Source organism: Anarrhichthys ocellatus, unplaced genomic scaffold (genome assembly GCF_004355925.1).
Source record: "Anarrhichthys ocellatus isolate YVR2014 unplaced genomic scaffold, GSC_Weel_1.0 scaffold11, whole genome shotgun sequence".
Taxonomy (NCBI): Eukaryota; Metazoa; Chordata; class Actinopteri; order Perciformes; family Anarhichadidae; genus Anarrhichthys; species Anarrhichthys ocellatus.
Window position 1 is genome coordinate 7,505,946 of NW_022280041.1, and position 14,264 is coordinate 7,520,209.

At 41.4% G+C, this 14,264-nt stretch overlaps 1 protein-coding gene across 4 annotated transcripts in view; it reads right to left on the reverse strand.

The window, feature by feature from the left end:
- kcnip4a (potassium voltage-gated channel interacting protein 4a) overlaps positions 1–14,264 on the reverse strand; it is a 109,947-nt gene that overhangs the window by 74,567 nt on the left and 21,116 nt on the right. The window contains exon 1 of one of the 4 annotated variants that reach the window (XM_031850868.1): positions 1–14,264. This exon is cut by the window's right edge and continues 6,829 nt beyond it. The exons of the other annotated variants lie outside the window; for them this stretch is intronic. Within the exon in view, the coding sequence (XP_031706728.1) occupies positions 1–85 (85 nt within the window). The 5' untranslated portion in view covers positions 86–14,264. 4 annotated transcript variants of the gene reach the window in all.

The following is a 14,264-nucleotide window of genomic DNA, read 5'->3' on the forward strand; positions in this document are numbered from 1 at the left end:
CGGTGTTAAGTGTGCCGGTGACAAGTCTGTACAGGTACTGTGCGAACTTGAAGATCTCCCGCTTGCACCTTTTCCTGCAGCTCATCTTTGCTCCTTGGAGGGAGGGTGCTTGGAAAGGTCAGCACAAATGGAGAGCCCTCGCTTCAGGGTTAACAAAAAAAAAAAAAAAAGAATTCCAAGGAAGACTTTTACTTTGACAAGGTCCCGTGACAGGACAAGTGTCCTCTTCTCTCCTCCTTTCCTCTGGTGGTGTCAGCGTGGCCCTTGTGTCTGCGTGTGGCGGGAGCAATGATCATGAGTGAGTGGAGAGCAGTGACTGGGGGCTCACGTGTGTGCGTGTGTGTGTGTGTGTGTGTGTGTGTGTCTGGGCTTGAGCGGCTCCAGGGTAAGGCTGCCTGATGTTGTACGCTTTTCTTTTGTCAGGTCATGAATATTTGCTTACCGGTGGTTTACCTCCTGCTTTCTTGGGAAGGTTGGGGGGCTTCTCTCAGTCTCTTTTTTTCTTCCTCCCACAACTCACTCCTCTTCAGACTTTTCCTGCAACTCCTCTGAGCAAACACGCTCCTACTCTTCTTCTGTGTTACAAGAGAATACCCTGTTGGCTTCACAATACAGTGGTTATCCAATGAGTCTCTGTATCGGTCTCTCTCAGACACACAAACAAACACACACTCCCACACTTGATCTCGTAGTGTGCCTGCTGCTCGCTCTAGTCAGCACCATCTGTGGATGTTTTACACTCACTGACGGTTGCCATGGAGGTGTGGTCTGATTGGCCCGAGAGGAGGAGGAGGAGGAGGAGAAGAAGAGGAGAGATAGAAAGCACACAAGGAGGAGGAGATATATAAAGGAGAATTAAGGGGAAAGTGTCCATCAATGAATCCGCAATGACCGTACATTACGGGGCCGCCGCATCGCGTGTAAGTGAAGGATTAAACAATGAGTGACAGTAATAGATGACGTTAATGGTAAAACATGGGCTCTTGAGAGGGACGTGGTTGAGGGAGTGATAAATACACTGTCAAAATAAAAATAAAAAGTCCACAGACAAAGGAAGGGTCGAGAAAGAAGCTGTGGAGCCAATGTTTGTGAGATTTCCTGCGAACAAATGTCAAGGTCAGTACTAATAATGACTGACAGGCTACACCCAGCGTCTGCGAGGACATTAGGACCAACCAAGTGCATCATCTTCTCCACTAATTAGCCCACACTGTATCTCAATTGCACTCATCCATCAATGCCAAGCTCTCCCATTTGAAACGCCTGTCATTAACTCAAACCTTTAACTGGCTCCACTCGTATTTCTGCAGTAAATTTGCCGAAGAAAACACTGACTTGTTCGCTTTTTCTCATGATTACACGTCCATCAGGCTGACGGGCACAGGTATGAAATAAGATTGGGTTTAAATTTACACTGAAACAGGGTTGATATTCCACAGGTTACCAGGCAGAAAGCAGGTCTATTTTGGTGAATCCTGCTCCATGTAGAGCCTTTGCAGACTCCGACCTTGGAGTTCTTGTCAACGCAAACACACACACGCACACGCATACACTCTCTGGACAGAAATGAGCAGTGAGGGGATGGTTCCACAGGCAGGAATATAAAAGTGTGCTTGGGAAGTAAAGACTTCAAGGACTTGAAGTATGAAAATTCTTCCTGGGTCGCTCAGCACAGAGAACTAGAACAGTGTCTCAATTAAGTGAATAATTTATGAGGTACCTGTGGGGCGTAGCAGTGCCTTTGCGACATGACTTTCTTTCAGAGACTTTGGCAGGGGACATGACATAGACAATGACTTTTAAAATTGTTTTGCAGTCGTTAGCAAAGTTGCTTTTTCTTAATTGACCATTGACAAAAGCAGGTTTCTCAGTTCTAGCTGCCGACAATTATTCTGGCTGAAATAACGTTTTATCATAGCAAGATAGCTAGCATAAGGTAATTCGAGTGGTACCCCAGGGTAGGCAGTGTTCTGGAAAAAGCAAATATTAAAAAATTTGCCCTTGCATTGCAGCTCCCCCCCTCTCTGTCCTAAGCCCCTCCCACCTGACGAGCTGACACGTTAACCTTTAGCTCAGTCTTCTAATGCTGTGTTCACACCATTAGGGCATGGCTGCAACAGTTGTTCCTACAGACAGCTTTACAGTTCAACAAACAATAAGGACACGTGCGATATCCCCAAGTGTGCGTTGTGTCTGTTTCTGTGCATACACACTTGAAGAATTGCATTCGGTCCATATTCCACCCACCAAACCCCTGACAACACTTGTGTGCAATGCCATTACCTGTCATCCAGTCCCCGCTTTCCATTTCCATCCATGTTTCCGATAAACAAACACATTGACAAGTTATATTCATGCAGCCACCTGGGAGCAGCTACACTGGAGTATTTTCAGGAGACACAACTGTCCAGAACAAACCGAGTCCAATGAGGTTTGCCAACTCGCAAGTTCTGAAGGGAACAGATGGTGTGATTGGCAAACTAACACTCACCAACCTTACAATTTGTTTCTAGGAAACACAGCATTTAACTAAAAATCACACTTTTTTTCCTTCAAGCCTACACTCTCAAGTGCTCCCCATCCCCCCTGTTGAGTGCGAAGTGTGATGTGTGGAACATATCGCCACATTCCAAGTCCATATACAGTCAGGAAAATCTGTTAACACGAGTCATGTTTACCTTAATGAGTATGGTTGAGGCAAAACAAAAAAAGCGATAAGGAGGCTGGGGTCAACACAAACACAGATGCTGAAATCTTTGAGGGATGTGTGGCTAAGTTTAAAGACAAATCACATGTGCAAGTTATATCTGCTGATCAAAGAGGGTTTTATACTTTCAGGTTTGTGTGAAGGCACAAACTCAGAATTTAAGAATGAATCATCATGTGTTGATAAAGAATCAATCCATGAAATGCAATCTGAATTGTAGCAACTAAAGCATCAAAGTTTTAAACCTGAAGCAGAATAATTTGTCGAGACACTCCTTAAACCTACCAGACAACTTTACTTGGTTAACTGTGGACTGATTTCACCTATGTTCATGAACGGAATTAAAAATGTAAAAAAGTATTTCACAGTATAATGTTAAAAATGTCAATTTGTCTTTAAAACCTCTTTGAAGCTTATCCCTCTGAAGCTCATTCTAGAAGATAAAGTCCCAAAGAAACTTTTCAGTCTTTCCAGACTTTGATGGAACATGAGCTTTTTCATGTTGCACCCTGCAGCAACGACAGGAGGGACATGAAATAGGCTCCACTCAGGGAGAAGTTGACAGATATATCGATCCATCTAGAAAACAGTAACTGCAGGTGCCGGGGGTGAGAGCCACCATTACCACCGAGAGCTCCCCCCCCTCCCCTCCCCTCCTGTGTGAAAGCAGCTTGATCGGCTGTAAAACTGCAGAGAGCAGCTTGTCGTCAAACATCGGGGCAAAATTTACTACCATAGACATCCTCTGCTAAATGTATAAATGCCAAACAGCAGAGAAAATGTCTGACATTAAATAAACAAACCGCATGATGGAAATCAGAAATCTACACAGAAGCTAGCTCTGCTGTGACACAAAGCACCAGAGACTCTTTGAAATGAGAGTGAGTGATACATCTCCATCAGTGCGGGCCAGAAACTGGGAGCTTCGGGGAATCTGGCCACTAAATTGAACATCAAGAGCTGAGCCACAATCTATAACGCACCCGTCTGCAGTGGAGTGCGCTTCACTGCGCCGGATAAGTGCTCCACCTACTCACCTTACCCCTGCTTGACAATATCCAGCAAAAGGTTGGGAAAGTTGTTGGAGTGGAGCAGGACACTGCCCGTTGTCAACTGGTCAGCTGTAGACATGTCAGATTTGTACTATTTATCAAACAAATGTGTACATTTTGGGGGTTTTCTTGCCCCTAATGAAGGATACCCCTAAAGGAGGCACGTTAACAGCTTGTGCAGGTATTGATTGGATGTAAGGCAATATAATATTGTATTTACTCTCATGTATTAACCACTGCAATTTAGTTGTATATGTTGTTTGTGACTCGTGAATTATGATTCTACTTTCTATTAAATATTTATTAGTGTTCTATCAAAAAAACACTTCTATTATTTGCTCCATGGGAAAAGCAAACATGAAAAATGAATGGAGACGATTAAACTGTTATTTCCGTCAAATAAACGTCACAAGAAAACTCATTAACAGCACAGCTACAAAAGTCTGCCTTGTCAAACCCTGCAGGCACAGTATCTGCAGGCTCATTAGACAGGCACCGAGTGTAACGTCCTCCAGTACCTGAACGTATCGCTGAACACCAGCATGCACACAGAGATGAACACTATCTGCAGTATTCAGTACCAACAGACAGCTCGGCTGAGTTTTGGCCGAGCAAGGAAAACGTAAATACGTCATCAGGACAGTACAGGAACCTCACACCGAATTTGATGTTATTGATCATTATATTTGAATTGAAAGGGTTACATTTTAAATTAAAAAGTGTTCAGTCCATTTGCGACTTGATTGAAGGAGAGTTATCTTTCCTCTAGATCACAGAGGGTCTTGATAGACAGATTGTAGTAGTTTAGTATGTGGTATACCCCAAGGACATTCTGAGGCAACTCCTGTTTTAGTTTTTATTAATGATTTTGCCCTCTGTTGAAAAATGCAGGTATAACAATGTATGCTGAAGATTCCACTGTGTATTATGCAGCAACTATATACCAGTAAATATATCCAAAACTAAAAGTATTGTCTTTGGGTCACAACACAAATTGGTTTCTCAGCCTAAACTGGAGCTATCCATATCAGGCGAAAAGGCGAAGTTAGTGGACCTTGCCCTTGACAGTTACCTCTCATGGACCGAGCATATTAATAAAGTTGTTAGTAATGTGGCCGAAGTGTTCTCCCTCTTGAATTTTATACCCATGCTATATCATCCTACATTATTATAATCATTGAATTAAGGCTGCAACTTACAATTATCTCCATTATTGAGAAATATGATGGTATTTTCATGATGCATTGATTAATCTTTCAGTCTTTACAAGTTGTTCAATAGTGCCAATCACATTGGTCTAGACCTACAAGTGCAAAACAGCAAATTCTCACATTTGAAAAGCTAGTAACCGTGTATGTTCAGCAATTTCAAAGCGACTATTTGTTTCAGTGCCAATTTAAATATTTAAAATGGCAAACTTCCACCTTTGTCAAATAGGTGACTGCAAGGAAAAACAGTTAAGCTTGCATTCATATTAAAAGCAACAATATCATGAACACAAAAGCCAATGTGTACATGAAAACTGGTCCAGCTCCCAAGCACAACCAAGAAAAGCATGCACGTAAACAAAAGCCCCTCAACTTGAGTCACCATAATCCAATAGTGGACATTGTACTGAGTAAGTAGAAAGCTGCGAGGAGACTATAACGGCATCAGTTCTGTTTATACGGTTCTATGGAGGAATAAATCCCCAGAGAATGTCCTGCATTAACATTCCTGCTGCAGATGATTTCAAGAGTGAGGGGGAAAATAACTGGAAACAGTAGATATACTGAAGACTAAGGGTGATGCATTCGATTTCTGATAGAACAGTTAAGTCTGGGCTCTCGGCCCAGAATTGCTTACCGCATACACAATTTCACGAGCCTCAAAAGATGGTAAGGTGGTAATATGATGCAGCATTGCCAAACGTGCACAATGACAGTCGAATGGGACATTCTCACAGCGGAGAGGCAGACAGTCAGAGAATAAAACAACAAATAAATAAATAAACATCTTGGTAAGTGGTCAGAATGTTCAGTCGCAATGAGATCTGAATCCATATCACTTCAACAGAGGCAGTTAAAACCTCAATCACTTGCAGCGGGAAATAAATGAAACTAAATTGTTTAGCACCTGGCCTTAAATGACCGCATTGCCTCATCAACATGAAAAAGGAAAGGATGAGTGAACTGTGGGGTTTCACATTTATGCCTGGCTCATACTTTCTATCAATAAACAAACGGGATGGGTGCAGTGCAGTTCACGGTTTTGCTCAAAGGCGTAATACGACTGCCAAAGTCTTGTTGTTGTTGTTGTCATCTGAAGAATTGTTTGGGGTTTGTCAATGTCAGAAATGTACAAATAAAGGTTTTCTAGACTGACTGGCTTTAAACATTGGGTCTGCATTGTGCAGCCAACAGGGAGCAGAGAGCAGAGCCCTGCCTCGGGAGATGCAGGACACTCTAAACGGCTGCTATAGCAACCTTTATGGAGATAAAGCACACAGATGCGGTCATTAGGAAAAAAAAGGTTTATCGATTTTGCTCAGCTGTCATTAGGAAAAAGGTTAGCCGATTTGTTAAGAGCATATTAGGAGGGGAAAAAAACAACAACGTCTGAGGGGATCTTTGGCGTTAGTGATGATAAAGTGCTCCATGAAACAATTAATGCTGCATTTTCATCGGCAGATCAAGTTAGCATTCTGGGAATAGACGTGAAGGCTGGACACGAATCAAAGCAGAGTAGGATTCCCGTTTCAGCCCGTCTGGGTTCAAATATAGGAACCAATCAATGAGCAGTGATGGATAATAATTTCTTCATGCTGACCAAGACTAACTCAGCAGAAAGACAACAGCTTGTGCTTTGCCTGAAGAAGTATTACCATGTATTTTTAATTAATTCTTATTTCATCACACTGCTTTAGATTTATAAAGTAAATTAAATATATAACTGCAACTAAAGATCATTTTTATTGCAAATAAATCTGCTGATTATTTTCTTGATTGTTCTATAAAATGTCAGGAAATAGTAAGAAATGGCAATTATGAGCCCAAGGTGATAAACCCAAAGAGATGACACCTTATTGCGGAATTCTGATTCGGTGTTGTACATGTACAGAATATTAAGCATACATGAAAGCACACTTCCACACATAATGTGTCCTAAAATGCTGCTGATAAGAACCATTTTGAGATCATGTACCGAGTAAAACAACTCGGTGCTTTTCTGAATCATAACGTTAGCGGTAGCTGTGACAATGCAGGGTGTCACTACAGATGAGAGCCGGGTCGATATCCGAGGACCGTAATGAATTGCTGATGACATCAGTGTACTAATGTTAGCACAACTGTTCCCTGAGGGCAATGCTGAAAAGCATATGGGATGCCTCCTCACATTGAAATCCATTTACAGTTGTATGCACTTTACAGACCATGTAGATGCAGCGTGTGAATACTCCGCGTTGCAACAGCATAATGGATTGTCATACTGAACGTATGGCAGGTTTTGAAAATTTCGCTTTCTCTAAATGCTTATCAGGATCCCCACTGCAGTCACTCTTCATTGGCATTCATTACCATTCTTTAGAATCGGGCATTTTGAAAAGGTCATTACAGAAAACTGATAAAACCCCCTTCATTGTGAATCTGCTGATGGGATACTTAGAACAGCACAAACCTGAAATGCAATCTCACGTTCCTCCAAGTGAGAACACGTTACTGTACATCTCTGTCATCACTCCTTCGATGCGTCTATCTACAACTCTGGCTGGGGCTATTTGGGGAGATGAAGGCTCTCGAACAAGACACTGATAAGGCTAACTCGCTTTGTATGTCCATTCACATATAGCTGAGAGAGGGGCCTGGAATTATTTCCGTTTGCATTTGAATTGCTGGCTCTGAAATAGGTAAATTAACTTACAGCTCTTTTTCAAAGGACATTATTGTATTAATGCCTGAAACAAAAGCTGCTTCCCCACTGAAAGCCTTATTGCTCAATTTTGATCGGTTATTGCGTTTCTTTTTGTTACACACGTTATGATTTCAGTGCTACTATCCAATACCAATCTGAAAAGGTTACATGACCAAAATAAACCCCAAAGACTTATTTTGTTAAATTCATTCGATGTCTGAACCATTCCCCAAGGCTCTTACGTTTGCAGTGACATTGCAGCAACATTCACCTGTGATCCTGTTCAGTCATTTCTTTTGATATGCATATTCAAAACATGGACCGGTTATGATAGGTACTTTAGCATGAAGCATTTCTCAAAACCCTCATGGAGGTCCAACACCTCATTATCTCTCCTTTAAACAATGTCCTTCATGCTCACTACTGCCAACAGTGTGTACGTTAGGGCGCCGCTGTGGGATTATGAACGTCCTGAGGGGACATAAAAGTTGTATGAAATCTAATGAGACTTTTTAGATTGCTCATGTATCAGATTTTCGACTCCCTGTGGACGAAATCAGAGACGAAAATGTCAGACATAATGTGCTGTTCTTACGTCATACATCATTAAGTAATGCTATCTGTATGATACACAAGGGAAAACATCTGATTTCGACCACTTAGACTGCAACTCGGTCTTTGAACAGAGGCAAAGCCTGGTGCGTCTCAAGTACTGCCTTTGCCGCTCTGAACCGAAGACAGCTCTTCCACAGCTCAGCCTACATCTGTGAGCAGAGCAGTTGACCTGTGTAATTGGAGGGCTTCTCAAACAGAGGAGCATGCTGTCCATCTTATAAAGTGAGGGCAAAGAAGTTAATGCATGGCCCCTGTAGCTTGATAATGCATGCAGGTGACCTGATAGAGAACTTCACTGATCAGTGATGCTAATGCTCGAAGGTTCACCCAACGGAGAGCAGCGTTTAGTATTGGTGAGCGCTCTTTAACGATTAACGGGGGGGTTGTTAGCAAATATGCTAAAGCACTAAAAGTTATTGAAGGAACCAAGTGCTTATGAAATCATTCTACTTTACGTGATCTACATAAAATGGTGAATGTACAAACTTGCCAAAGCCCATTTCACCCACCAGACTTAGCGGAGATCATTTCCAAATAGGCGTATTTATGTCACTTGCTTTGACAGAACCACTGCTGTTGTAAAGTAGAGCATGGATTTAATTAGCGGAGGTATTTTGCTGGTGGTAACGTTATAAGTTACAATCAAGTCCTACACATGGGGAAATACATGCTGCAGAGCCCTGAATCCCCGCCTCCACTGCTGAACAGAGCACTGTATAATATATAATACGGTTTATCAATATTGAACGTATCACAAGTCCACACTGCACCAAATTCAAAAAAGCTTTGCCTTGGGTCCCCAGCAATACACCCATCATGTTATGGTTATGCAAGGGACAAACCCACGTAGACACTTTCATACAGTCAGACTGAGATTACTTGATTTGTCGTTAGATGAATCCAATTATAATGCCTATAATTCAAGCATATTATTACTTGTGCACTTTCAAATGGAAATCTCATTAGAATTTAATTCAACCAGGCAAATAAGTGAGCAAGTCCGACTATGATTTGTTTTTACCTATTGGTACGGTTTATTTATCGAGTGTGCAACAATGATTACGTTTCCTTTCTTGTTCACATGTCATTTTATTCGTTCTCTCAGCAAGAAAGCAAAGGCTGTTAAAAGGAACAGCTGCATAAAGCGTTTAAATAAATTGTGCATTAGATTGGAAGGAAAGGGACCTCATAACAGCAGCACAGAGAAAGGATCCATAAAAGACATACATACAAGTAGAAGAAAATAGTGCAAAAGACAACTAATACTAATATCTTCTAATGTTAAACATGTTGCTTTACTTACTCAGAAAATCTTAGTTGCAGATTTTGCCTGTTTCTCTTAAAGTTTAAGGGTTTTGGGGATTTCTGGCGACATTTAAGATCTGCCTGAGTATATCTCTGACATTGAAGAGTGGTAAGAAGAGGAAAGAGAGAATGATAAAAGGAAATGGGAAAGAAATCACAATATATCTGACGAATGAAATCATCTTGCCCAGGACAGTAATGAACTCCTCCTACTCACCTCATCACTTAGTTTGATTGAGTGAGGGGTCAGCGTACGCTTTCACTGAGAGCAAAAACAATAATGATCTGGAAAGTGTCAGGCCCCCCCCCCCCACCCCTAATTACTGTTCCTCAGGCCAGCCGGTTCTTCAAATACAATGGCACACTAAAGTCACAGACATCATGAATCTCAACATATCTTCTGGGAGATGACTGAATGGGGAAAAGGGGGCAGAGTATGGCACCAGGGAAATGTAGATGACATTTAAATTATGGTTGTATACTCTGGAATGCTGCTTCTATTTAAAATAGAGTTGAATTTTAAATTCAGCAACAATAAATATTGTTATGGAAATAATCATAAGGCCAAAACACAAGAAAGAAAATTCTGACAAAACCGAACTCGTACCGAAAGATTGAGGGTACGTCTCACTGACTTCTAAATCTGGCTTGAGAGTTACACTGCATTGACAGACAAAAAACATGTATTATTTTTGTCCAACACTGACAATGGTATGAGTTGGTTGGTACAGGAGGAAACAGCTTTAGTTCTACATTTTCATTTCCAGCCTGAAAATGCTCAACTGTTGTTGATAATGTGGGGTTATATAAGGATCTTGGGTTTGAATAAAATCAAATGTTCTAGTGCATCGATCTTAAAGTACTGGCCAGGCAGTACGCATGCTGATCAGTTTGTTTAAGAAGCTGCATCAAACACCTTTTCCTCAAAAGGAACACAAACAGCTCATTCTCTCATGATTTTAAATATTGTTACTTTGATAAATGTTCGAATAATTGCACAACTCTAGTTGTATATGGTCATCATATGGCAGTTGGTTGTGTAAATCTTCCTGAGTAGGAGCCAATCAGCCTTTTCCTCAATCTCTCAGGAGCACTGAATGTGAGGGTAAATAGAGCCAATAAGGGGGTCAGTCCTTGTTAACTTGCTGATGAAAGACACTAAATACAACCGTCAGTGCACATGATTCGTGGAAATGTTTTATCTATTCGTTTTACTACTTTTTTAGTCTACTCTCATGTCAAAGGTTTTGTAAGACTGTCGACTCAGCAGTGTTTTTAGCTCAAAGCTAACAACAATGCTAACATGTAGATGTTGAGCTTGATCACATTTTAGTTTTGGGTATTCCATCATCTGCCTATTAGCTAATAAGCACTAAATACAATGCACTGCTGAAGCTGATAGGAATGTCTATACCATTGGAAAAAATGTAAAAATTTGACTTGAATGATGGCAATAGAGGAAAAAGTCAGGGGATCACCAAAGTTACTACAATTCGTCCTCTGGGGCACATCAATGTCTGTACGAATTACATGACAATCCATACAGCAGTTTTTAAGACATGCAAGTATTCATCCTCTGGGGACAGTGAATGTCTGGTTCTAAGCAATTGTTCAAGCACATGTAGGTTTTTTGTGAATACATTTATGTTTTATGTAGAATTCTGTACAAAGAGAGAGAGAGTTGTTTATTACCCAGAGTTCTCTCATGAGACCTATTCAATCAGAGATCCCCCGAATAGGGCAGAAGGTCAAAACCTTTAAATCAGTCATTATTGAACACAAGATGTTAATGAATCCTAATGATTTCATTGGCAATATTTGTGCTCAGCTAGACGGCTAGAAATTTGTATATCTTACAGTCTGTGTAACTGTTGCATTTTCTAGAAAAATATGTTCCTAGTATACTCCACATTATTACAGTAATCAAATGGGAGGCCTGCCATGTACAGTCGGTGCGGCATGAAATTGCCTTGCTCAATATTCAAATTACAGTCCCCATTACATCACTAGTAAAGTCATTCAAAGTCCCCGGGGAACAATCAGGATTTGGCGTATGGTCGCCTCCATCATTAACCAGCCCAGAGCAGAAACACACTCAGCAAATAAGAGTATCAACCTCCATCGACTTATTTGTTCCTGAAAAAGGCCTCACAGGTCACAGCTCTGGTTCCTTCTTTATTTTTAAGATGTGAAATACATTTCACATCGTAGCCTCAGATGATAGAAAAGTTATTATATAAATGAAATTCTTGAAATAAGATTAGTTCAGAGCTTACAGTAAGTAACAGGTAAACAACTGTGTGCCTATAAAAGCCGCACAGAGGAATTGGGATGTGGCAGGAAGGTAATATGGTCATCCGATCAACAAACTTTTAATTCCCTTATTCTGCAGCTACACATGAAGTCTTCCCTTGAACCTTTTTACACCAGGGGACATAACACTGTTCTCTCTTGTAAAAAGCTATTTACTGAATGACTGCCTTGAAGATGAGAAAAATAAAACAACTTAGTTGCTGCCCTGGGAATAGGCAAATTACATCCACCACCATGCAGTACAAATGATCATTACCCACTGCCATCATGTTAGAAATTCATCAGCAGAAGTGGATTACCAGTAAGCATTCCTCGAAGTATGAGAAAATGCATCACAAGGCGATTATGTGGTGAGCGAATATTCTCTGTTTTCAGAAAAGATGCCATTTCCCCAACTCGTGGAGCACCGTTTGCATGCGTCTGGATGTATGGGCAATGTACTGAATGTAACGAATCTCTTTGATGATCTAACAGTCAATTCAATCATTTAAAGATACTGAACAAGTTGCACCAATCCAGGCTTGTACACGACAGCCTGAGTGTAATGAACAATAACTATTACTCCAGAATAGGTGCCGTTACTTCACCTCAATGTCAAACAAACACACAGCAAGAACTCATGTGCAGACAATTTATTCTGGCGAGTGACTCTGTTAGTGTTAAGCCGGAGTTAACTGTCATAACAAAGCGTATATTGTGCCATGCTAAAAAGCTCTGCAGGCCAGAGCTCATTTTCCATGACCTCATTTTGGGTGGTTTCTTGACCCAATTTCTGCAGTGCGTACGTCTGCCGACGGACCGACTTGCACAAACTACAACAGTGACTTAAGAAGGACAGGCCTCGTCCACTGGGAGCACCGATACTCCTGGTTTTTCCCCCAAGCGAGAACAAATAGGACGGGTGCCATTAGTGGAGCAGCAAATATAGAGGCTGCCCTTAATGTGTAGCTGCATGGGTGAGAAACTTCTAACCTTCTTCTCTGTGAAAGTGAAAAAACCGAGAAATACCATAGAAAAAAAGAGTGTTCTGGATCGGGTCGATGCTACCAATAAGACACCAATTTACAGTTGTACAGCAAGAAAAGGACCTTCACTATGACACAAAGATAACAAAGTGAGCTTTCTTTCACAGCACAAGAAAAGCAATTCAAGCCACAAGGCACTGGCTGGTGTTTCTAGGGAAACTGATCATTTCAGTCTGACTAGAAGCTAAGATGCAATTCCAATATAGGGCTCAGTATTGGTTGAAATGTTCCAATAATAATGCCAATATGTACTATCATTTCCGTACTGGTATCAGAACATTATTTCTTTCAGCACCCACCTTTAAGGAATATGAAAGTTTTTTCATCAAGCCTTTTTCCGCTAAGCGCCGTAGCCCTTGCTTGGAAATATCAGTCAGTCCGCCACCTTGGTGCACACTGAACTATCTTAACTACGGTATGGTTTGCTATTTAATTTTGTACACATTCATGCCTCCAAGAGAACTAAGCGTGGGTGATCCCAACTCTTGTGCTACTAGCAGGTAAACCTGTAGCCCTGTATCAGCTAACATTAGCATCCAACAAACTAATCTAAGATGAACACGGTAAACATGTCCAGGTTTATCAGTGCGGCTGCAGCAGACTCCAGGCTGTTAAAAAAAAAATGTCCTCTTGTGTCTCAGAGGAGCAGGTTTTCATTCTGTTGCAGCCAGCCAGATTTATGCTGTAAAATATCACTTTTCGGACAGAGCGTCCACCTTCAGCCATCAGTCTCCGTCTCTTTTCCTGTACATGCACTGTCCCCTATCTGTTCCTTCCAATGTTTAGCCTGCCAATTACCTCTCTCTCTCTCTCTCTCTCTCTCTCTCTCTCTCTCTCTCTCTCTCTACCATGTATCTGCTCGCAGATGTCTCTCTTGGCTGCAGTGGTCTGATTTGCTTCCACTTCCACAGTATCTTACCCTGCTTGCTTGTCCCACAGGCTTAACTGCAGGGTAATGGAACATAAAACTGAGTATTCAAATGGCAATAGCATTAAAAACCTCTCGAAGGCCTTTACACATCGGGGGCAGGACGAATAAACCGTCAGTTGCAGCACTTTTTAAATAAAAGGTTCAAATACATTTACGCAGGCAAAGGACCGTCTTCTTGAATCCTATTGACCCAGAGCAGCGTCTGGCCGTCTCTCTGAAGTAAACTGTTGTATAGCCTGAGTTAATGTAAGCTATTCTATTGAGTTTCTTTTTGGTGAAATGCTCTTGAGTGAATTTGAGTTCCCACTGGCAAATATTTACGCAGTGTCGAGGGGTTTTACTGTGAAAGGTACGAACAGAAGGAGTGGATCTGGCATGTGCTGCATTAGTCAAGGTTGAAAGGAGTAATAAAGTTTGCCGTCTCA